The 23,049-nt window shown below is 46.2% G+C and overlaps 1 protein-coding gene across 1 annotated transcript in view; it reads right to left on the bottom strand.

The window, feature by feature from the left end:
• Positions 1-23,049, bottom strand: part of CDK15 (cyclin-dependent kinase 15) — a 66,305-nt gene that overhangs the window by 17,246 nt on the left and 26,010 nt on the right. Inside the window, exons 10-11 of the mRNA XM_015414634.1 lie at positions 4,050-4,060; positions 1,687-1,864 (exon numbers count right to left, since the gene is read on the bottom strand). Of these exons, the coding sequence (XP_015270120.1) occupies positions 1,687-1,864; positions 4,050-4,060 (189 nt within the window). The remainder of the gene's footprint in view (positions 1-1,686; positions 1,865-4,049; positions 4,061-23,049) is intronic.

Raw genomic sequence — 23,049 nt, 5'->3', positions numbered from 1 at the left:
CAGTTTGTGGTTCAGACACAAACCACGAACTGATATGAACCGCATCTTTCCAATTTGTGCCCATTCCTATTTTTCATCCTCAGTGGAGTATAATAAGGAATGTGTTCTTGTACGGAGACTGTACTATGTGCCCATCTGCACATTTGAATAGGCTGTTACTTTTACAATATGTTACTAAACTAATGATGAGGTCCGTTGATACCCCCCCGCCCAGCTTTATAGTGGCAAAAACATTACAAGGATGGGAAATGATCAAGTAGCTGTACCTTATAAGAACTTCTCTGTGTGTATTTATAGTGTTTTCATCAGAGTGTTTTAACAAAACAACTTACAGGAAGTTGTTGGTGTTGCAACTCACAGATTATGGACCTTAAACATATGCTTTGGGTGTGTCCCGTCATTCAGTTTTTCTGGGAAGAAATTATTACTCATGTAATTTTGTATTAGAATGTTAACTGACTTTTGAGGATTCTTATGTACTTTTAAACTATCTTAGGGTTACCAGATGTCCTCTTTTTAGAGGACATGTCATCTTTTTTTGGTGTCCATCCTCTTTTGAGCTCTTTTTAAAAAACAGATAAAAATGTCCTCTTTTTGTGTTGGAAGGTTAGGAATATTCCTAGTTCATAGCAATTATTGCAGCTTAAATAGTAGGGGTATTTAAAATGAGATTTGTCATAGTGCTCACGTCTGAAGTAGTCAGTCAGGAAATGTGTCCTTTTTTGCTCTTCAAAATATGATAACCCTAAACTATCTGCCTGTCACTTTGAGGCTGACCGATGGTCAATGAAAATGGACCCTCTGTTCCCTTACTGCAGCTAAAAGACTCGTATTACGGCACTGGAAAAATAAAAGCCCCCCTCCAATAAACCAATGGATTGAGAGCCTTAGAACTCTGCCAATATTTGAATGCATGGCATATAGACAACAATCACGTACGGACTTATCATTAGATATTTGGAAACCACTCATAGAAACATATGTGTAGATCTGCCACCACTGTTGTTATATTTTTGTCTCTACTTTGTGAATGTGTGTATACATGCGCACATGTGCATGTATACACACACAATATATATATTCCTTTTTTAAAAACTTTAGTTAATTCCTGGATTTTAAGACCAAGTCCTATGAGGAAAGGCTGAGGGACTTGGGAATGTTTAGTCTGGAGAAGAGGAGGCTGAGGGGGGACAATGGCTCTCTTGAAGTATCTGAAGGGCTGTCACGGAGAGGAGGGCAGGGAGCTGTTCCTGTGGGCAGCAGAGGAGAGGACTCACCGTAATGGGTTGAAACTAAGGGCGGTGGGAAAGTACCAGCTGGATCTTAGAAAAAACTTTTTTTACTGTAAGAGTTGTGCAATGGTGGAGTCAGCTGCCTAGGGAGATGCTGAGCTCCCCCTCACTGGAAGTCCTTAAACAGCAGCTGGACAAACACTTGTCAGGGATGCTCTAGAGTCTAGGCTGATCCTGCATTTAGCAGGGGGTTGGACTACATGGCCTGTATGGCCCCTTCCAACTCTGGGATTCTATGATTTTATCAGTTTTTTCCCCCTTGTTCTTTTTTTCTGTTTGGTTTGGGGGGGGGGGTTGAAAGAAAGAAATTTAATTTAAAAAAAACAACAAACCACTTACAGTAAGTATGTTGAGACACCCTTGCAGTTAAAGTGGGGGAAAAGGTACTACGTACGGTCAGAAAGCTGGTATAGCTGAGAGGGCAGAGAACTGAAGAAGTGATGGACGAGTGCCTCTTGTGCAGAGATCCTGTCCCGTGGGCAAACTTTCAACATTCTTGCTGCCAGGTCTTCAACTCCAGACTCCCATCCCAGCCTAGGATACAAGAGAAATAACCAACCCTGGAGTAAGAGCTGGGAGCCCCAAGGTTAAGAGACAGACAAATAGAGAAACACACAAACACACGCTTCATGCAAAACAGCGAGACCGATTTCACACAAGAGCTGTGCCGCGGTCGCGCCTCCCTTTGCCCCGCTTCTATTGGTCAATTTCCCAGTCGAAGCTGCGCCGCCGCATTTTGACCTGCGGCTTCGCCCGATTTTCCCCGCAGTTTCGTGATCCTCAAAAAACAGGATCACAAAACCATGGGGGAAATCGGGTGAAGTTGCGGGTCAAAATGCAGCCGCGCGGCTTCGAGTGGGAAATTGACCAATAGAAGCGGGGCAAAGGGAGGCGCGACCGCGGCGCAGCTCTTGTGTGAAATTTCTGTTCAGAATGGGATGGTTCTGGAAATTCTTTACTTGGGAATTGGTCCAAATCAGTCTCCAGCATTTCTCTGCCTTCACGTTTAGAGAATGTTGAGGAGAGGAGGAAATGCAAAGCTTCTTGATTGCATTCTCTGTTTTTATTTGGCCTGTCGACCCCATGATGCAGATATTGTGATTCTTCAGCTGCATGTATTCAAGGGTTGACAGTTCTGGGTTGAAAAATACCTGGAGATTTAGAGGTGGAGCCTGAGGAGGGTGGCATTTGGGGAGGGGAGGGACCTCAGCAGGGTATAATGCCATGGAGTCCACCTTCCAAAGCAGCCATTTTCTTCAGGGGAACTGATCGCTATTGTCTGTAGGCCAGTTGTAGTTCTGGGACGATCGCCAGCCACTACCAGGAGTTTGTGTAGAAACAACAGAGAGATCACGGGAAGGATGCAGACAATGAAGAAAACAGCCGTGATGTAGCATTATAAAAATATATATTTAAGCTGCTATTTTGCAGTGAGTAGTATTTCTTCAACAGGTAATCAAGACGTACGCGCGCACACAACAGAATTTGCATATATTCCCGTTTCACATGACGTGTAAACTAATGTTATTCACGCAGCACACTGAGATAAAGCGGTCATGTGAAATGGGAATATATGCAAATTCCGTTGTGTGTGTGCGTACATCTTGATTACCTGTTGAAGAAATACTACTCACTGCAAAATAGCAGTTTAAATATATATTTTCATAATGCTACATCACAGCTGTTTTCTTCATTGTCTACTACCTGGAGTTTGGCAACCCTAACGTATCATAAATTTATCTCTGTGTGCGTGTTTGTCTCTCAGCTGTATTGCTCAAGGATCTAGTTAGGAGCTCCCTTGCAGTTAAAACTGCCTTAAAAAAACACTTGGTGACTATATACGTTGAACAGCTAGATCCCCAAACACTACAAAAGGGCAAGTTCTGCTAAATTTCTGAATATAAACGGGGGGGGGATAGGTCTACAACAGGACTAAACTACCAAGAAGAAGAAAAACTCTACAGTGACCTTTGAGGAACAGTTAAATGGCTAGAGACCGAAAGGTGGCAGAATTAGAACTTGGTACCTCAGTTCTAACTTGGTACTGCCGGCCACATGACCATGGAAATGTCTTTGGACAGCGCTGGCTCTTCGGCTTGGAAACGGAGATGAGCACCGCATCCCTGGAGTTGGATTCGACTGACTTTTGAGCAAGGGAAGCCTTTTCCTTTACTTTACCTCAGGTAAAGCTCTAAACTGAAGCTATTACTCCAGTTGTAAGAGTTTCTGTTGACAGCTACTGACTTAGAGCTAGACTTTTGTTTAAGTTTTCTGGCAGCTGATTGGATCATTTGAGAGGTTTTTAATATTTTGTTGAAATGTATTTTGTAACATTAATATAAGTTAATATAAGTTTTTATCATTGTAAGCTGCCTTGAGTCCAACATTGGAGAAAGGTGGGTTAAAAATTTAGATTTAGTAGCCCTATACTCTGTATCTGAGACCTCGAGACCGATTTCCCACAGCCGCTGCTCTGCACTCGCTCCTCTCTTTGCCCCAATGGTACGTGTCAATTTCCCACTCGAAGCCACGTGGCCGCATTTTTACCTGCGGCTTTGCCCGATTTTGCCCGCAGTTTCGTAATCCTCAAAAAACAGGATCACAAAACTGCGGGGGAAATCGGGTGAAGCCGTGGGTCAAGATGCGGCCACGCAGCTTCGAGTGGGAAATTGACACGTATGATTGGGGCAAAGGGAAGAGCCAGCGCTGAGCAGCAGCTTGTGGGAAATCGGTTCTAGTGTCTTGGCATATAAGGACAGGAAAACACTCTCCAAAGGAGTTTAGGTACAGGGAAAAAACCATGCCATGGGTCCTGAGCAGTAAAAACACCATTTTATCTATAGCAGGGGAGCCATAAAGAAGCTCTCTCTCCCGTTTCCCCTCAGTTTCTTCCTTCTCCCTCCCACTGCATCCTGTTCCTCCCTTCTCCTAACACTTTGGGTGCTCCCGCCCCTACTGATATTTTCTTCACTTTCCCATTGCCCCTTGATTGTGTTTATTGTGGTTGCTAAGCAACCCCCCAAAATGGTTGCTGTGATTCTCTCTCTTATTGAAGCCAAGGCAAAAATTCCTTTTATCTTTGGTTGGTCCCCCATTGTGGATTTTTTTGATCCATGTGTGCAGGGTAGCCAGCTCTGGGTTGGGAAATACCTGGAGATTTGGGGATGGGGAGCCCAGAGAGGTTGAGGTTTCGGAGGGGAGGGACCTTTGTATGGTACGATGCCATAGAGTCCATCCTCCAAAGCAGCCATTTCCCCCAGTGGAACTGACGTCTGTTATCTGGAGATCAGTAGTAAAAGTGGGAGATCTCCAGGCCCCACCTGGAAGCTGAAAACCCTACACATTGATGACAGGAGTACTCCGTCCATGAATGTTAGCTGCATAATGTGTCTTTCGTAGGACCGGCAAAAAAAGCATCCATACAACTATTAAGAAAGCTGTCCCCCATTTTGGAAGACTTCATGCAAGGAGAAGCAGGCTTTTAGTTCTGGAAACTCCCATTGGGGCTTGACTTTTAAAACACTGATGCAAAATGGTCTGGTAGTCAGTGTTCCCTCTAAGCTGAGTTAGTGTGTGCTAGCTCACAGTTTTTTAGCCTCCGGCTCACACATTTTTGTCTTAGCTCAGGAAGGATGGCTCCAGAGCAAACTAATTTATGCAGGAGCCAAATCGCTTGCTCACAACTTTAATGCCAGGAGTTCACAGAGTAGAATTTTTGCTCACAAGACTCCACAGCTTAGAGGGAGCACTGCTGGTAGTTATCAATCTGTATGTACTGAATGTTATTGCCTATTGAATGTAATGAATATTTCTACCTGACTAGGATGAAATAATGATACACTATGCACTTCACTAAATAATGATTATAAATAGAACACATTAGTTTGTTATAAGGTTTTTGCAGTGTATATTTTATCTGTTGCTAGAACCACCTGGAGGTTGGCAAGTCTAGTGGGCCTTTTGCCAGTGAGGCCACCTGATATTCTTCACTAGTGGGTAAAAGCTAACCCACACAAGGGGCAAGTGCCTCCAAATGCTCCTCTGAGAGAGCATGAACTCATATTTCTCAAAGGTGTTGCCAAAGCTTGCTGACAGAAAACTGGGAGGGTTGCTCTAGGAGCAATGAAATTAGTAGGAAGTCGCCACAGGTTGATTTTTTTTTTTTTAAAGGAGACTATAGGGAGTCGGCTGGTGAAAGCTCTTATCCCTGTCAAGATGGCCGCCTGCCAGTTTGCTTCACCAGAAAAAAATCAATTCACGCTGACTTCATTTTATCATTACCATATTTTGATGTGTGTTTTTTTTAACATCTTTCATCGCTTTGCAAGTTCCACAGGGTTGAAATGACAGACATTTGTTTTGAAAGTATCACTTCTGTGAACGGGACATAATTTGCCGTTCCCGCTGTGCCCCTGAGGTTGGCCATTGATGTACACAGCTTTCATGTCACAAATGTGTGAGTGTGTGTGGATGTCCCCTCCCCTCCCTCAACAATGTCTGGCAAACAAGGGCCCAAGGCCAAGTGGCGGACTTCTGGGGAAAGTGGGGGGGGGGGTGCTAGCAAACAAACAAACAACACAACGGGCAGCTCTTCAGTTTTATAGCTTTTAATCTGCTTGTTTGTTCAAAGTGTCAGGTGGCCCATTGGAACCCAGCCTGGCTGTGTTTCTTCTCACACCCACCACAGCTGGCATTTCCCTTCCCAGTGACATCACACTGCCAGGATCCGCTTCACGTTCATTCCCCGTCTCCACGGCCAACACACATCAAACTGGGCTTGGAGCGGAGAACGAATCCCATCAGTGGCCTGTTTCCTTCTTTAGAGGAGGTGGGAAGTGAGAAAAGGGGATCGAATCCACTTATATGCCGAGAACGCTGATGGAACCCTGATGTCACCGGAGTGTGATGTACACCTGAGTTAGTGCTCCGGGAACCCAGGTGTGGCAGATCGAGATCTGTCTCTCGGAATTAGTAAAGCTGTAACTGCCGCGGGACAGGAAAAGAATAAGAAGTTCAGATGCATGGCTTGTTTATAGGGTTGCCAGCTCCAGGTTCAGAAATACCTGGGGATTTTGGGGGTGGAGCCTGAGGAGGGTGGGGTTTGAGGAAGGGCAGGGACTTCAATGGGGTACAATTCCATAGAGTCCAACGTCCAAAGCAGCCGCTATCTCCAGGTGAACTGACCTCTGCCACCTGGAGATCAGCTGTAATCACAGGAGATCTCCAGCCACCACCTGGAGGTTGGGAAACCGTTAACTCATGATCTGTCTCTCCGCATTAATAGAGCTGTAACTACAGTGGGACACGAAAAAATGTAAGAAGTTCAGATGCATGGCTTGTTTAGATTCATGTTGGATATGACAAGATGCTACTGGCTTGCCCAGAAAGGAAAAGCAGTCTACCGATACCAGTGTTTACGTTTGTGTTGGACGAGCCCCCACTGTGTGCCTCAGTTCAGGAACGGCTCTCCCCCCAAAGCAGGGAGCTTCCTACCCCATCAGAGGAGGAAGTACAAAGTCCTGGGTGTCTTCCTGGATGTACAGATGCTTGGGCAAAGGAGGCAGACAAATGGAGAAGGAAACTGCAGCTGATTCTCTTCTCCCGCAGACCCGCACCACAAGCGTGGCTGTAAACAAACGGGCCCTGACTGTGCCTAGGTTGCCTAGTCCCCCTGACAGAGAAATATCTGGCAAAGGATAAGGAATAAGGGGAGTTACTGTCTTGTGAGTGGGGAAAAGTGGCACACAGAAAAGACACAAAAATATCAAGGGATACTTGGGAGGGGGAGCCTGAGGTACTCACCCCAACTGGTTCTTCTCTGCCACATTTCTGTTTTCTGATCCCACGCTAATGGAATTAATGTCGAAGACTTGTAATAAGAATACTCTCTCTGTACAAAGGAACTCAGGAACTCACACTCTCCGCAGATCCAGTTATCATGTATCTAATCCAGAACATGTACGGATCTAAAAAAACCATGAGTGGGGTTCACCCACGGACAGGAGAGGGGATTTCCCCCTGACAATCGGGAAAAAAGGTGAAGCAGGCTTTAAAAAAAAAAAACGATGTTGCAGCAATCACAATTTAGGGAATATAATCTCAGCAGCCATTTCGAAGATTATCTAGCAATCCCAATAAACGATGAAGAAGAATACAGTGGCAGGAGAGAGAAGACAGCAGTGCTGACACTGGGGGGTGGGGGAGAGGAGATGGTGGCAACAACCCCAGGAGGGGGGGAAGGAGGAGAAAGGTGGTGATTAGTGGCCGGCCAGTGCGGGGATGGGACTTTGCCTCCCGCATGAGTTCCTCACAGATTCCCCCCATGTGTAATGTGTACGATACAGGCTATGGGGATATTACGTTGTCCTCAGTGGGGCAGCCCAGTTCTGATAATATGATGCGTAAGGCAATCAGTCAACCACCGTATCATTCAGCTAAGATTTTTGCCAAGTGTACATTTATTTATTTACTTCATTTATACCCCGTCTTTCTCCCCAATGGGGACCCAAAGCAGCTTACATCGTCCTTCCTCCTCCATTTTATCCTCAGAACCAACCCCTAGGATTGCCAACCTCCAGGTGGCGGCTGGAGGTCTCTCAGAATTAACAACTGGTCTCCGGACGACACAGACCAATTCCCCCGGAGAAAATGGCTGCCTTTGGAAGTTGGACTCTATGGCATTATACCCTGCTGAAGACTCTCCCCTCCCCAAACTCCCCAGATTCCACCCCCCAAATCTCCAGGAATCTCCCTACCCGGAGCTGGCAACCCTATGAGGTAGGTTATGCTGAGAGTGTGTGACCGGCCCAGGGTCACCTGGCAAGCTTCTATGGCAAAGTGGGGGTTCAAATCTGGGTCTCCCTCTCCCAGATCCTAGTCTGATGGTCTAACAACCACATTTGCTCTAGTTCACAAGACAATGAGCCTGTAGGTGTGAACAGATGATTATGCTATTCTCTAGAGAACAGATTTAGAGTCCAGTGGCACCTTTAAGACCAACAAAAGTTTATTCAAGGTATGAGCTTTTGTGTGCACGCACACTTTATTAAAGAATGAATGAATGAATGAATGAATGAATGAATGAATGAATGAATGAATGAATGAATGAATGAATGAATGAATGAATGAATGAATGAATGAATGAATGAATGAATGAATGAATGAATGAATGAATGAATGAATGAATGAATGAATGAATGAATGAATGAATGAATGAATGAATGAATGAATGAATGAATGAATGAATGAATGAATGAATGAATGAATGAATGAATGAATGAATGAATGAATGAATGAATGAATGAATGAATGAATGAATGAATGAATGAATGAATGAATGAATGAATGAATGAATGAATGAATGAATGAATGAATGAATGAATGAATGAATGAATGAATGAATGAATGAATGAATGAATGAATGAATGAATGAATGAATGAATGAATGAATGAATGAATGAATGAATGAATGAATGAATGAATGAATGAATGAATGAATGAATGAATGAATGAATGAATGAATGAATGAATGAATGAATGAATGAATGAATGAATGAATGAATGAATGAATGAATGAATGAATGAATGAATGAATGAATGAAGGTGCCACTGGACTCTAAATTTGTTCTACTGCTTCAGACCAACACGGCTGACCATCTGGATCTGTTCTCTAGAGGACAGCCACATCCTTACGAGACAGATTCAGGTGGTCAGCCCTGTTGGCCTGAAGCGGCAGAACAAAGTCCGAGTCCAGCGGCACCTTTAACACCAACTTTTGTCCTACGTCATTACAAGCTTAGTGACATCAGGATGCGTAGCGGCTGCTCTTCATGAAAAGTGATTCCGCTATAATAATGAAGCCGCAAACGCGGGGTGCTTCTTCCTTGGTATCTGCATTGGGGGGACAATACTAAACATTTGCCATGCAGCTTAGAGTGTGTCTTATGCAGACTAAGCTCTGAAGAACCGTTTCGAGAGGTAACGGCACGCACAGGAAAAACAAGCAGACCCTTAGGGGGACCTTGATAATGCTGTCAGAGGTAATTTACCTTCCACAGATCATTCGGCGCCTTCGAGGTCTACTGGCGGAGAACCTCTCTGGAAAGTTAATATGCAGTCACTAGATTAAACAAAAACCAAGGAAACAGCCAAAATCATGTGCTTGGAATTTCAAACCCTCCCATAGCATCTGTCACTGCAGTATTTATGTATGTGTGGATGGATGGACGGACAGACAGACAGACAGAGAGATAGGATAGACAGAGGATAGACAGAGGCTAGATCTATCTATCTATATCTGTCGATAGATACAGCTGTAGATGATGATGAAGAAGAAGATAGACAGACAGACAGATATATATATAGATAATTACAAACCACTGATGATAACGATTCTATAGAGGGTTTTTTTTAGTATTGTGTGTGTGCACGTGTGTGTATGTGCTCGCTTGCTTGGAGGTCATGGTGACTTCTGGCAACCCCTGCTGGGGGCTTGGACGTTTTTCAGAGTGGTTGCTTGATACGCCTGCCTCTGGCGTCCCGGCCCTGCTATTCCTTGGAGGTCTCCCATCCAAGTACTTGACAGGGTCCTGCTTAGCTTCTGAGATCTGACGAGATCGGGCTTGCCTGGGCTAGAGTTTAGTTTTTAGTTTTTGTTTTGGTGAGCATTTGTCTCTCTGTGTGTGTGCTTGTGAGCCTGGAAGTCACAGTGACCTCTGGCGACCCCTAGTGGGGCTACGACGTTTCAGAGAGGTGGCTTGATATTACCTGCCTCTGCATCCTGGCCCTGGTATTCCTTGGAGGTCACCCTTCCAATTACTTGCCAGGGTCGGCCATGCTTAGCTTCCGAGATCTGGTGAGATCAGGCTTGCTTGGGATATCCAGGCCAGGGCGAGTTTAGTTAGTTCTTGAATTCAAGAAATCCTAAATATTGCAAGCAGCTCTCCCAGATTTTCAGCCATTGGAACAGATTGCTCAAATTCTGTGCACAGTAGTTCTTCATCTTTAATCCACGCCTTCCCCTGCTGGTACCTAACAGTACCATGGAAATGCCCACCTCAGATTTTGATTAATTAAAAATATTTCTATGCCACCTTTCCCTCCAGCCACGGCAGCTCAAGGTGGCTTATAAAAACCACAAGAAAATAATCAATCTGTACAACTGCAATTTAAATGAATACTATCCTTATAAACCTAACTACAAAATGCACACTGAAAAGGACATGTTCCTTTGGGAAGGTGGATAGCCTGGGAGAGAAATCTGGAATCTGCAGTTTTATCCTGGAGGCAGGGTGAGCAACATAAAACGATTCTCCTTTGTGTGCTGTTGGACACTGTTGTTTGTGAGGAGTACGTTTCCCTACCATCCCACAGCCCCTACCCCCCCAAAAAAGAGCTCTGAATGCCGCTGAAGATTCATAGATGACCCCTCGGGGGGACATATTAAAAACCACTGGATTATTATTATATTTCGGTCACACTGTGAGAAGACAGGGTTAATCGGAAAAGACAATAACGCTAGGAAAAGCTGAAGGCAGCAGGAAAAGAGGAAGACCCAACGTGAGATGGATGGACTCAATCAAGGAAGCCACGAGGGCCCTCCATCTTAGCAATAGGACATTTTGGAGGTCATTAATTCACAGGGTCACCCTAAGTCAGAAGCAGTGTTCCCTCTAAGCTGAGTTGGTGTGAGCTAGCTCACGGTTTTTTAGCCTCCGGCTCACACATTTTTGTCTCAGCTCAGGAAGGAGGGCTCCAGAGCAAACAAATTTATGCAGCAGCCAAATCGCTGGCTCACAACTTTACTGCCAGTCGCTCACAAAGTAGGATTTTTGCTCACGAGACTCCACTGCTTAGAGGGAACATTGGTCAGAAGCGACTTGAAGGCACTTGACACACAGGCTGTGAGGCCTGGGAGCCAGGAAATGTGGCCGGTATCCATCTATATACAAACGTGACCCTCTGTTTTCCCGTTATCTTCTGGAACTGTGCAAGGAGGTGACACATCCTAGATTGAACCCAGTGTGTCACTTTTCTTACATCATCCCACTTAAGAGGTACAACTTCTCGTGACCAAGCTAACCTTAAGCTACAGTTTCGACAGTGAAGTGTATCGTAAACTGCCTCAAGCTATTTGGAAAGGCAGGGTAGACAAAGAGCTCTGTTGCAATGGACAGCTTCCCTGACAGCACGAGGCTCCCTCGGTCAGGAGCCTCATCCCCCACAACGGTTCCCCCATCTTCTTCTAGATTCTTCAGCAACAACCAGGAGACCCCCAGGAGTCTCTCTCTGCTCACAGGATAAATCACCTTGGACAAAGGGTTCTAGGAGAAGGATAGGGTTGCCAGACCCCCACGGGGGGTGAGGGGATCCCCAGCCTCTTGTTTCCCGCCACCACACGGTGTGGTGGTGCAAGAAAAATAACAATGGCCGTTAGGGTTGCCAGGTCCTGCGCTCTTTCTGGCAGGGGGCAGGAGGGCATTTCCCATGAGTGGGGAGGGGGCAGGGCAATGTCACCACGCGACACGTTCCCGATGTGATGGCATCACATGGAAGTGACATCATCATGCCGGGGACATTGCAGGGTGATGCTCTGGTATTTTGGGTAAAACTCTATGGGCGCAGGAGCCCACGAAATCGGGGGATCCCCTGCTCCCTCCTGGGTTCCCTCCTGGGGTCTCGTTGGGCCGATGGCTTACCATCATTTTCACGGAAAACCCCAGCTTATTACAGATTTTCCAGACATTCCTAGAGAGATGCGATGTTGCTTCCAGGTGACATCACTTCCAGGTTTCTCCTGGAAGTGATGTCACATCATTGCCAATGGCTGCCCCATCATTGTCCTGACTCCCTGAGCCTGGAGTGGCCCCGGATGAGTCGCATAAGCACTGTCCACCACCATAGGGCCTAAATGGGTCATGCAGCAGCACCTACCTGACAAGTTGTCTGGGCCCAGTGGCCACTCCAGCCCTGTTAGTTAGTGTCTGGCATCCAGTGGGAGGATTGTGTGGGGTGCAGCATCCCAGGAGAAAAAAAGAAAAAAGAGGCCTCAGCTAATTGCCAGAAGTTCTGACTATAACTTTCCAGGCAATTCCTACAGCTAACCAGAAGTGACAAGGGTAGCTATAGCAATCACCAGAAACTCTATGGTAAGACTACCGTTGAGTTTCTGGTGACTGCTAGAGCAACCCTTGTCACTTCTGGGTAGCTCTAGGAATCATCAAGAACTCTATTGTAGGGTTGCCAGATCCAGGTTCGGAAATACCTGGTGATTTGGGGGTGCAACCTGGGGAGGGCAGGGGTTTTGGTAGGGAAGGACCTCAGTGGAGTGTAATGCCACAGAGTCCACCCTCCAAAGCAGCCATTTTCTCCAGGAGAACTGATTTCTGTAGCGTGGAGATCATTTGTAATTCTGGGAGATCTCCAAGCCCCACCTGGAGTTTGGCAACTCTATAGATGAGGCATTATTTTTCTTTTTGATTTTTCTCCCCAGTCTCCACCCACCAATCAGCCAGCCGGTTTATGCCAGCTCACCTGCCCCACATGTTGGCTAAGCTCAGAGCTAGCCACATCCTGTGGTCAGGCTACGGACCACAAAGAAGGGAAATAGAGAGTGGTAAACCCACAAATGGTGAGAGTGTACTGGGATCTCCATTTATATGTATGCTGTGGAAAAGAAATATACCCTGTTTTAGGATACGCTTAGACAGTGTGTGCATACATATTGTTGCAATTGCTTCAAAATTCCCCTGGAGCTCTGTGATGTAAATGAATAAGCTCTTCTGTTAACTGCCAAATTGCAAGACACTGTGACTACTGATTAGAGATAAGTGACTGAAATAAAAGTTACCAGGCAGGATAGATAAGATAAATTATATCTGTCAATTTATAAATGTCTGATAAGAAAAGCAAATCACATCTCTGTAAATAATCTTAGGAATGGGGTGAAGGTATGCAGATAGCGTGGGGTGTGCATGCAATAACACATCCAGCTGTTATGTGCATTCATTGAACACAAGAATTACTCAATGCACGCATAAAAGGGAAAAACTAAGTGTACACTGTACACGGATTGTATATGCATTCCCTGTAACTTGTGAACAAGGCTACCATTAACTCCTGACCCATGATTAGAAAAGAAATGTATGTAGAAACTAGTAAACTAGTAAGAGAGCCTATTCATATGACCTAATTGTCCTAGGGCAAGGTCTCTGACTGTAGGAGAGCTCAATCATCTGTACAGTCATGCCAAATGATAAGGACTTGTCAGGTCCAGATGTGCTGTAGAACATGGGAAAAGGCTGATCTGCCTGAGATGTGTGGTGGAATTTGATTGACTTCATTCCTTCCTCTTCTTCCATCTTCCCTTCGCATGTTTTGCCTTGCTGGGTTGCAAGAGCATTAATAAGTATTTATTTACACACATTTTATTTATACCCTGCTTTTTTCATGCTTGAGGATACTTATGTAGGGTCAACAGCACTGCCTCAGCAAATGCTGGGAGATTTTGAGGGTGGCACCTGGAGGGGGTGGAGTTTGGGGAGGATGTGATGTCACTTCTGGGTGATGCCCTAGGAACAGTCCCTAATCTCTATGGTGAAGATCACAGAGACACAGGAAAATTCCTAGAGCGTCACTGTGAAGGCCATTTTTCTTTCTTTTCTTTCTCATTAGGTATGTTGTAGCCCACCTAGAAAGCATGCCAAGCAGATGCTTTACCACTGAGCCACAGCACCCGCCCCTCGACTGAATTGAATTATATTGTGTAATCTGTCTTGAGTCTCAGCAAGAAAGGTGAAGTATAAATAACATAAATAAAATAAAATGTCCAGGCATTTTTTTGATTCCCATTTTTTTTTTGATTTTTCAATTCGCACATGCAGGCACATGTACATCCCAACCGTACTTCCGGATCTGACTACAAATGCAAACCAGGTGGCCGTAAATGAAAGGAGGTTAAACGCATGGACCTCAAAGCAGCCGAAAAGCACCAATCAGCCCTCCAGTTTTTCAAAACAAATCCTTCCACCGATTGGCAGTGGTATACTAACAGCCAATGCTCCCTCTAAGCTGTGGAGTCTTGTGAGCAAAAATTCTACTTTGTGAGCTACTGGCATTAAAGTTGTAAGCAAGTGATCTGGCTACTGTATAAATTAGTTTGCTCTGGGAGACATCCTTCCTGAGCCAAGACAAAAATGTGTGAACTGGAAGCTAAAAAACTGAGCTAGCTCACACTAAGTCAGCTTAGAGGGAGCACTGCTAACAGCATAATACTCGGTGGAGTTGCTCCAGTCCAAAATGACTAGAGTCACTCTGCCTAGCATTGTGCTGCCAAGCTACTTTTGGAAAAGAGGATGGGCTATCAGCACTCATCTCATTAAATAAGACTGCAACTAATTTTCAGAGAGGAGCACACTGCCGATGGTTGTGGCAGAAGCTGAAACGAGTTCCTCAGGATCGCACTGATGGAAGGTGTTCGACTCTGGGCCAAGAACAATAAGCCACCTAGCTATTTTGTCTGTCGAGTGTGAACCCGCAAGAGAAAACTGGCTTTGGGGAGATCATGAAAAAAGGACAAAAAAATTATAGTTTTCAAAGTTGACTGGTCTACTGATAAAACGCTTGCTGCTGAATCAGTCCAATACAATTAAAAAAAGAAGAAGACTGGATAATCCCTTAGAACCAACTGAAACGTTATACAAAGTCAGCAAACTTCCTATTTGCTTTGTGCTTACATTAAAAATAGCACAGGGGTGTGTGTATTGGTGTATGGTACAAAAAGCCCCAGCATGGTCCATGGTGTAATGTCAGAGAAATAGAAAAGGTAATTTCAGAATTAAAACAGCAATTTTTCTTTCCTGACTTATGAGTTTGTATTATGGGATCACAGAATACATGTGGGATCAGGGTTGTGTTACAGGTACTGAGCCCCATGAAATGATGCTTCGCCCCTTCATTTACCAAAAAATGTTTTAACTGGACTGCTTTCACATGGAGACGATTTTCTGTGTAGCTCTCACCGCTGCTACAAATGCAGAGGCATTCACACAGTTGCTTTCCCTGAACTTTCTTTAAGTCCCCTGCAACTACTATTTCCCCCTTCACCATTTTTAAATATTGAGAGCTGCTTGTTCACTACAGCATTATAACATTATAATAGTCTATTGACACCATCTACTTGTTGCCAGCTTTCATTTTTTAAAAAAAAAATAATAATCAAGTTTCTGGCCATTTTCATTACAGAGTTAAAAGGGGAAATGTGCTGCCTGCATCTTTCCCCTTATAACTTCACAACCAAAAGGGCTAGAGACTTACTTTTTTTTTTAAAGGAAGCTGGTCAATAGTAGAGTGTGGCAATAGAGTGTAGCAATCTAGCGATTTGGATTTTCTTTTAAAGCCCTCCAGTTTGCAGAGGTGGAGGGAATGGCAAGTACTGGGGCTGAGGCAAAGAAAATTGGCAACAGTGAGGGCAGGACCTCAAAAAATACACACCTTCCCACCCGCGTGGCACCCAAAAGCCATTTGCTCTGACTACCATCTTTCCAAAAAGATTGTACCAAACCATATTTGGGAAAGAGCACAGCAAAATAGGGAAAAGACAGACAGTGGCCAGTTAGAGGATGACATCATATATATATTCCTGAAAACATCACAGATGTAAGGAATTCAAATCAGAGCACAATCAGCATAATGCAGGGGTTAGAATGTAAGGTGCTTTCACATATGCTAAACAATGCAGTTTCAATCCACTGCAGTGACCAGTCACTGTGCAGTTTCAATCCACTTCAGTGACCAGTCACTGAAGTGAATTTTGCCATTTCACCCAGCAAAATCCAGTTGCAAAAGTGCATTGAAAGTTGATTCAAAGTGCATTATTTAGTATATGTGAAAGTGCCCATAAGACTTGGATCTGAGAGACCCAGGTTCAAATCCATGGAACCTTGCTGGGTAACCTTGGGATATAACGGAAGAGAGGAGAATGATGTGAGCTGCTTTGGATCCTCATTGGGGAGGATAAATGAGGTAAATAAATAAATTTAACATTTGTGTGCAAACAGCTTTCAGTTCCAATGAGTCAACAAGACTATCGTGTTTCATTTTAGTACTAAAAACAAACCGGGGAAACCCCTGTATCAAAGATCAGATCAGTACTCCAAACACCTTATCACAGGTGCTACGCAGCAACTCTGGCTGCACAACAGCTGCTTGCTCAAGGCCTCGCCTTGAATTTCGTGGCGGTGTGCAGAAAGAACTGACCTGGAACTTCCCACAGCCGAACTACTGATGGTTGATTATTTTAAATAACAGGGATAGAAAGCCTTCTGTGCTTGTCAGTGCACAGGATACCTCTGTGTCCGTTCAATAAGACCTCCCTAGACCACAACAACTCCCATGTTCACACACACACACACACTGGCTATAGTTGCTTTCTCAAATGCTCATATGACTGGGAGGGGGGAGAGATACATGCCCCACCTTCCTCTGATTTACAAGCTGCTGCACACCCTAGGCTCCTGTAGGGAAGGAGGTCTGGTATTACTGTGGTTTCTTCTCCAGTGCCGTGTCTCTCCTCAGTCGAGGAGACAGCAACTGGCACGTCTACATCAGCCACTTCCCGCCCTCTTTTAAAGGCAGCCCTCCGGGCTGCACATGCTCTGTTAGGGATTGCGGGTGGTCTCCCAGCAACCATCACTGTTTCTGCCCCACCTCTTTAATCCCTGGCCAGCTGATTGGCCGGAGGAGCCATGCCTTACAGCTGGGTCCAGCTCCTCCCTCTCATCTCCCCATTTGCTGCCCAGCCAAGAGGTGGGTGGGGACTTCGTTGAGTGCAGGGGAGGGGCAGGCGTCCTTGTACCGCCTCACTCCCCACAGGCCATGTGGGGATGGAGGAGCCACACTCCTTCTCCCACCTGCATCAGGACACGATCCGGTGTCCTGTCTGGCTGTTTGCCATGCCGAGCACAGCGGGCCGTGCATTGTCAGGGGTTGAAGAGGCTCCCGGCTCTATTCCCCCCTCAGACGGCTGGGTTGTGGGCCGTCAGTGGGCCCAGTTGTCTTCCCTGGCTGCAGAGAAGGGTAGGGGAGGGCTCCCCCACTGCAACAGCTGCCAGTCAAGGATGGCACCACTTGGACTCCCCAACGATGACAAGAACACATGAAGTTGCCTTATACTGACAAAAAGGAGGAGGAGGAAGAGGAGGAGGTGGTGGAGGAGGAGGAGATTGGATTTAAACCCCGCCCTTCACTTGGAGTCTCAGAGCGGCTTACAATCTCCTTTTCCCTTCCCCTCCCCACAACAGACACCCTGTGAGGTAGGTGGGGCTGAAAGAGCTCTTTCAAGAACTGCCCTTTCAAGAACAGCTCTGATAGAACTATGGCTGACCCAAGGTCATCCAGCCGCTGGGGATCAAACCCGGTTCTCCCAGATTAGAGTTTGCGCACTTAACCACAACACCAAACTGTATCAGACCTTTGGTCCTTCAAAGTCAATATTGTCTACTCAGATTGGCAGCAGCTCTCCAGGGTATCAGGCTGAGGTCTTTCACATCACTTCCTATCTTTCAACTGGAGATGCCAGGGATTGAACCTGGGATCTTATGCACGCCAAGCAGATGCTCTGCCAGTGAGCTACAGCCCCTCCCCCATTTCCTTCCTCCTAAAATTCCATTCCTTTCTCTTCCGGAGAGATTTCTCTGCATTTGTTTTAAAACACCTTCTGTTGTTGGCAAGGCAGTGCTTGTTGGTTGCTTCCATCTGCTGGCAGAAAATAAAAAAGCCAGAAGGGACTGTTTAAAAGAGGTTTAATTTACATCAACCAGGGAACGAGTTGATAAGGATGTCTTCAAAGTTCCTCTTTAGAGACTGCACATTTGTTTTCTTCTAAAGGACCTTTGTGTGCTTTTTTTCTTTGAGGTTTTCTAACTACCCGTAAACAACTTTTCCCCTTTCATTTCTCTGCAGAGGAACTCCTGCCCGTTGCCCGGGATTCTCAGGGGCCCAAAGGGCACTGGCCTGGCCTACAAAGAGCCAAGGAGTGATGATTTTTGAAGAGTTGGATGTCTTCCATTTTGGCTTGGGAAAATGGGGGGGGGAGCGGGAGCCCTCTCCCCCATGGTGCAGTCCTGAGCCAAATTGGGTTCCTGCCAGTTTTTCAAAGGCTATTCCCCACAGCAGCTGTGTGCCTGCAGGGAACTAGAAAAGATCCTTAAGTGGAAGGATGTGTCAGTGGCAACCAAGATCACGATAATTCGTGCCATAGTCTAACCCATTTACAATGGATGGGCCTGAAAGTTGGACTGTGAAGAAAGCCAACAGGAAGAAGCCTCATCCCTTTGAAATGTGGTGGTGGAGGAAGAGTTTTACAGATACCGCAGGCTGCCAAAAAGACAAATAAATGGGGACTAGATCAAATCAAGCGTGAACTCTCCTTGGAAATCTTCCTAGCCTAAACTGAGGCTGATGCAGATGGGCAGCCACGTCCTTCTGTCTGTAGCAGTAGAAAAGAGCAAGAGTCCAGGAGCACCTTGAAGACTAACAACAGTTGTGGCTGTGGAGGAGCTTTCGTGAGGCACTGCTGACTTCTTCAGATAAAGTGAGAGTACCGGTACTTCGGTCACATCATGAGACTACAACCCTGGAGAAGACAATCATGCCAGGAAAAGAGGAAGACCCAGCGTGAGATGGACTGACTCAACGAAGAAATCCACGAGGGCCCTCTGTCCGCAAGACCTCAGGCAAGGCTGTACATGATAGGATGTTTTGGAGGACCTTGATTCACAGAAGTGACTTGATAGCACTTAACACACACACACACAGAGACAGAGAGAGAGAGACAGAGAGTTTAGCCCTAAGAATCTACCTCAATTTCCATCCTCTCATAGAAGCCACTGCTGCCAGAAATTTAGCCAAAGTAATACCGGGATTCCCATCTACCCACCAAAGCATTGGTTTTATTTATGGCAGTGCTACGCATTCATCCCCGCTCCTTATTAGAATGTGCCCCTTGTTACTCTTCCCAATCCAGAGCCTTCGATACCGAAAGGCCAACCGGAAACATCTGAGTATGAACTGTCCCATTCATTTCACCAAGGGCAGGGATGAAGGCGTAGCACTGCCATAAATAAAACCAATGCTTTGGTGGGTAGATTCCTACTCAGATAGATTAAGTGCACATGGGTCTCCGCCTGGGGCAACCGAAACTTTATCTGATATTTCCTTTGATTGCGTGTCGAGAGATCTGTGGATACAGACGGTGATCGTTTCCAAGGTTTCCCTTGGTTCTCTGCCTTTTCCGTTCACTGATGGTAATCCTGGTATTACTTTGGCTAAATTTCTGGCAGCAGTGGCTTCTATGAGAGGATGGAAATTGAGGTAGTTTTAAGATAGGCCAGGCCAAATCTCTTTAGGTCTTGGGAGTTAAGCAGGCTCAGCCTTGGTCAATATCTGGATATGAGACCACCAAGGAAGTCCAGGGTTGCTACACAGAAGCAGGGAATGGTAAACCACCACTGAACATCCCTTGCCTTGAAAACCCTACAGCAGGGGCGTCAACATAAGGCCCGGGGGCCAGAACCGGCTCGTCCAGGGCTCTTATGTGCACCCGCGAGCAACAAGTGCAAAGGAGGGAACAGGAGACTGCTCAGGGGGGGAGTGGCTTCAGCATGGAGGAACAACCTTGTCTGCAGTGTGGGAGTGTCTATGCCCAGTGCTGCACCACTGGCTTTCTAGTTCACCCAAATGGGCTTTCCTTTGTACCCCTCCCAGCCCATGGGGCCTTGCAGTGAGGATACAACAACTCAGAGCTTACCAGCTGCTGTCCTTTATACAGTTTATATCTCCAGTGCCTGGCACTATGTTTTACGGCACACGTGGCCCAGCCCAACAAAGTGACATTTATGTAAGATCTGGTCCTCATAACAAATGAGTTCCACACCTCTGCCCTACAGTTTTGAAGGTACTTTCCATCACATTTTTAAGATCACTTTTGTCCAACACTGCTGGGTCATTGGCTTGTTGAATAAAGAAAGAGCTCACTTCTTCAGATGTTATGAACAGGAAATAATTATAGCAAAGGGAATCATTTGGAAATCTTTACAAGTAAAATTACAGAAGGTGGAAAAAGCAGAGGAATTAAGATAGAATTTGATCTGCAACCTTATGAATGTAAGACCCAGTTCATTAAGTCATAGGGCAGAGAAGCAGGCAACTCTGTTACTGCCATGTAGGAAATATGGTGTATAAGGGTGTGTAGGCAGATTTTCAATCATGCAGATAATGGGTTGATCTTCGACGTAGTCTCTGTGCTTTACACCCATGGGCTCTAGTGCGCACGCGCTGGATCAATTGGCATTGTAGCAAGCTTCCATTTCATTTACAAGTTCATCCGCTGTTAAGCCTACTACTGGAGCGATAAGCTCACTGAGCACCTTCTTCAAATCTTCTCGATCTGTTTCAGGAACCCCCTGAAACCTGAGAACCATGTTAGCTTTTTCCATCTGTAGCTGTAAAACTCGGTTCTCTTGCCAATTCTGCCTCGTTTCCACCTCTCCCATCCTTTTCTTCAACTTCTTACTTGTGGAGTCTATCTCTTTAATTTTCTCGTTTGCCTGCTCCACTTCTTTCTCTGCTTCGTTCAGCTGGAGCTGCTGCGCAGCAAAATTTTTGTTCATCACAGTCAATTGCTGGTTAATACCATCGAGTTATTCCATGACCGGTTTAAGCATATCTGCCAGGAGTTTGAGGACATCTATTCCCTCTTCCAGCCTCGGGCTCTGCCCACCCGGCTTCGTCTTAAACTTTCTCTGCTGGGCCGCCATCTTTCCCGTTTTGTTTACAGTTTCTACCGCTCCCTCAAAACTTGGAAAACTCGCCAAACGACTTCGTGATTCAGATAAGTCTCTCAAAACACTTTCGGTTTACTTCCTCCCCTCACCCCCTTCATGTCTGTTTACCGCTCTCGCAAAAGAGGCGTCCCTCTTTACAATCTCTGTTTTCGATCGCGGGGGGGATCACTTTTCAAACTACTTTGTTTTATTCTGAACTCACGTTCATTGTTGGTCAATTTATCTGACCATGCTCAATTTTACGCCATTCCATTCGATCTCCGGCGCTTGTCCCGGTCAGTCCAGCTTGTGCCCAAAGGCCACTCAGCAACTGGTCCTTCGGGGCGGAGGGGAGCCTCAATTCTCCGGCATTGCGCCATCGAAGAGGCTACCCCTCAAAAGCCCCCTGGCCTGGAGCCTATTGTAAAGGCTCCGCAGGGGTGTCACTTGAGGTGGCACCCCACCAGGCCGCTGGTGTGCGATTCGCCCTCCTCCGTTGTGAGGAGAGCGTCCGCCATCGCTGTTCCGTCAACCGGACACTTCCCATTTGGCTCCTTCTTACAAACAGATGTCCTCATGTGCAGGTCGGATGTACTTGGGTTCATTGTAACATGTGAATTGTCACTGGAGTTCCATCTCATCTGCCTTTCAGAATAGTTATATCACACACCCAAGTGCACTCTTGTGTTCTGTGTGCACAGCAAGGGGAAATGTGTAGATTAAAGACTACCAAGAACACAGATTCTGATTGGCAAGAGCAATTATCAGTGCATGATTTATGCACAGAATTACATCACAGAAACATCACTGGACTAGTCATCCCACAGGGGACATTCAGGACAGCCCTGGAATCTCATTCGGTTTATTGTCATCTTGTTCTGTTGTCTGCTTGTATATTGATTGATTGCTGATTGTTTTAATTTGAATAGTAGTAGTAGTAGTAGTAGTAGTAGTAGTAGTAGTAGTAGTAATAATTCTGAATCACCCAATCCCTGAGTACACAGGGCTCTGTGTGATTTACAGCAGATTAAAACATTCAAAAATACAGATTAAAATCAACAAATTGCTGTTCATTTATAGCCAATTGTTGTGAGCCGCCTTGAGCCAGTCTCAGGGTAGGGCAGGATATAAACCCGATAAAATAAGTAAATACAATTTTATTTTGTCCTTTTTCTCCCACTGCCCCAGGTTGGTGGTGGAAAGCGCTGTCAAAGTCAAGCCATGGCCACCCCATTGGGTTTTCAAGGCAAGAGACATCCAGGGCGGCTTGCCATTGCCTGGCTTTGGGTCGCAACCGGGTATTCTGTGGTGGCCTCCCAACCCTGAACCTGCTTAGCTTCTGAGATCTGAAAAGATCGGGCTAGCCTGGACCATCCAGCCCAGGGTTTGCCCCCGGTTACCATATATAATCATGCAATGACTGTCCTCCCTGCGGTGGCGCAGGGAGTATAACACCTGCATTTAACATCTACTCGAGCACCTGTTCGAGTCCCACCGTGGTCGAGGTGAGCTCTCGACCCTTAGTCCTAGCTCCCGCCCACCCAGCGGTTCGAAAGCCAAGTAACTATCTATTGGCGAGTAGATAAATGGGTACCCACCCTTAGTAGGGTGGGGGGCACCCCCCTCCATCTGTGGAGGTGTATGGAGGTGTATGGAGAAGCAGCAGCATCGGCAGCAATGGCGGCGGCGACGGTGAGAACAGCGGCGGCAGCAGAGCACCGGCGGTGGCGATTGGAGGAGATGACGCAACGCTGAGAGGTGGCAAGCGGCGGCAAGCAGAGCCTGGCTGACCCCTGGTGGCCAGCAGTAGAAGAACAAGGCAGCTGCCGTCGACGGAGGCTGAGCAACGTCATCCAGAGGCGCGCGGAGCCGGAAAGGACATGGTCGGGCCGAGGACGACGTCGCCAGCATTCCCTACCCCCCCACCCCCCCCCCCC

The sequence above is a fragment of the Gekko japonicus genome, unplaced genomic scaffold (assembly GCF_001447785.1).
Source record: "Gekko japonicus isolate JY-2015 unplaced genomic scaffold, Gekko_japonicus_V1.1 scaffold855, whole genome shotgun sequence".
Taxonomy (NCBI): domain Eukaryota; kingdom Metazoa; phylum Chordata; class Lepidosauria; order Squamata; family Gekkonidae; genus Gekko; species Gekko japonicus.
This window is presented reverse-complemented; position numbering and strand designations above follow the sequence as displayed.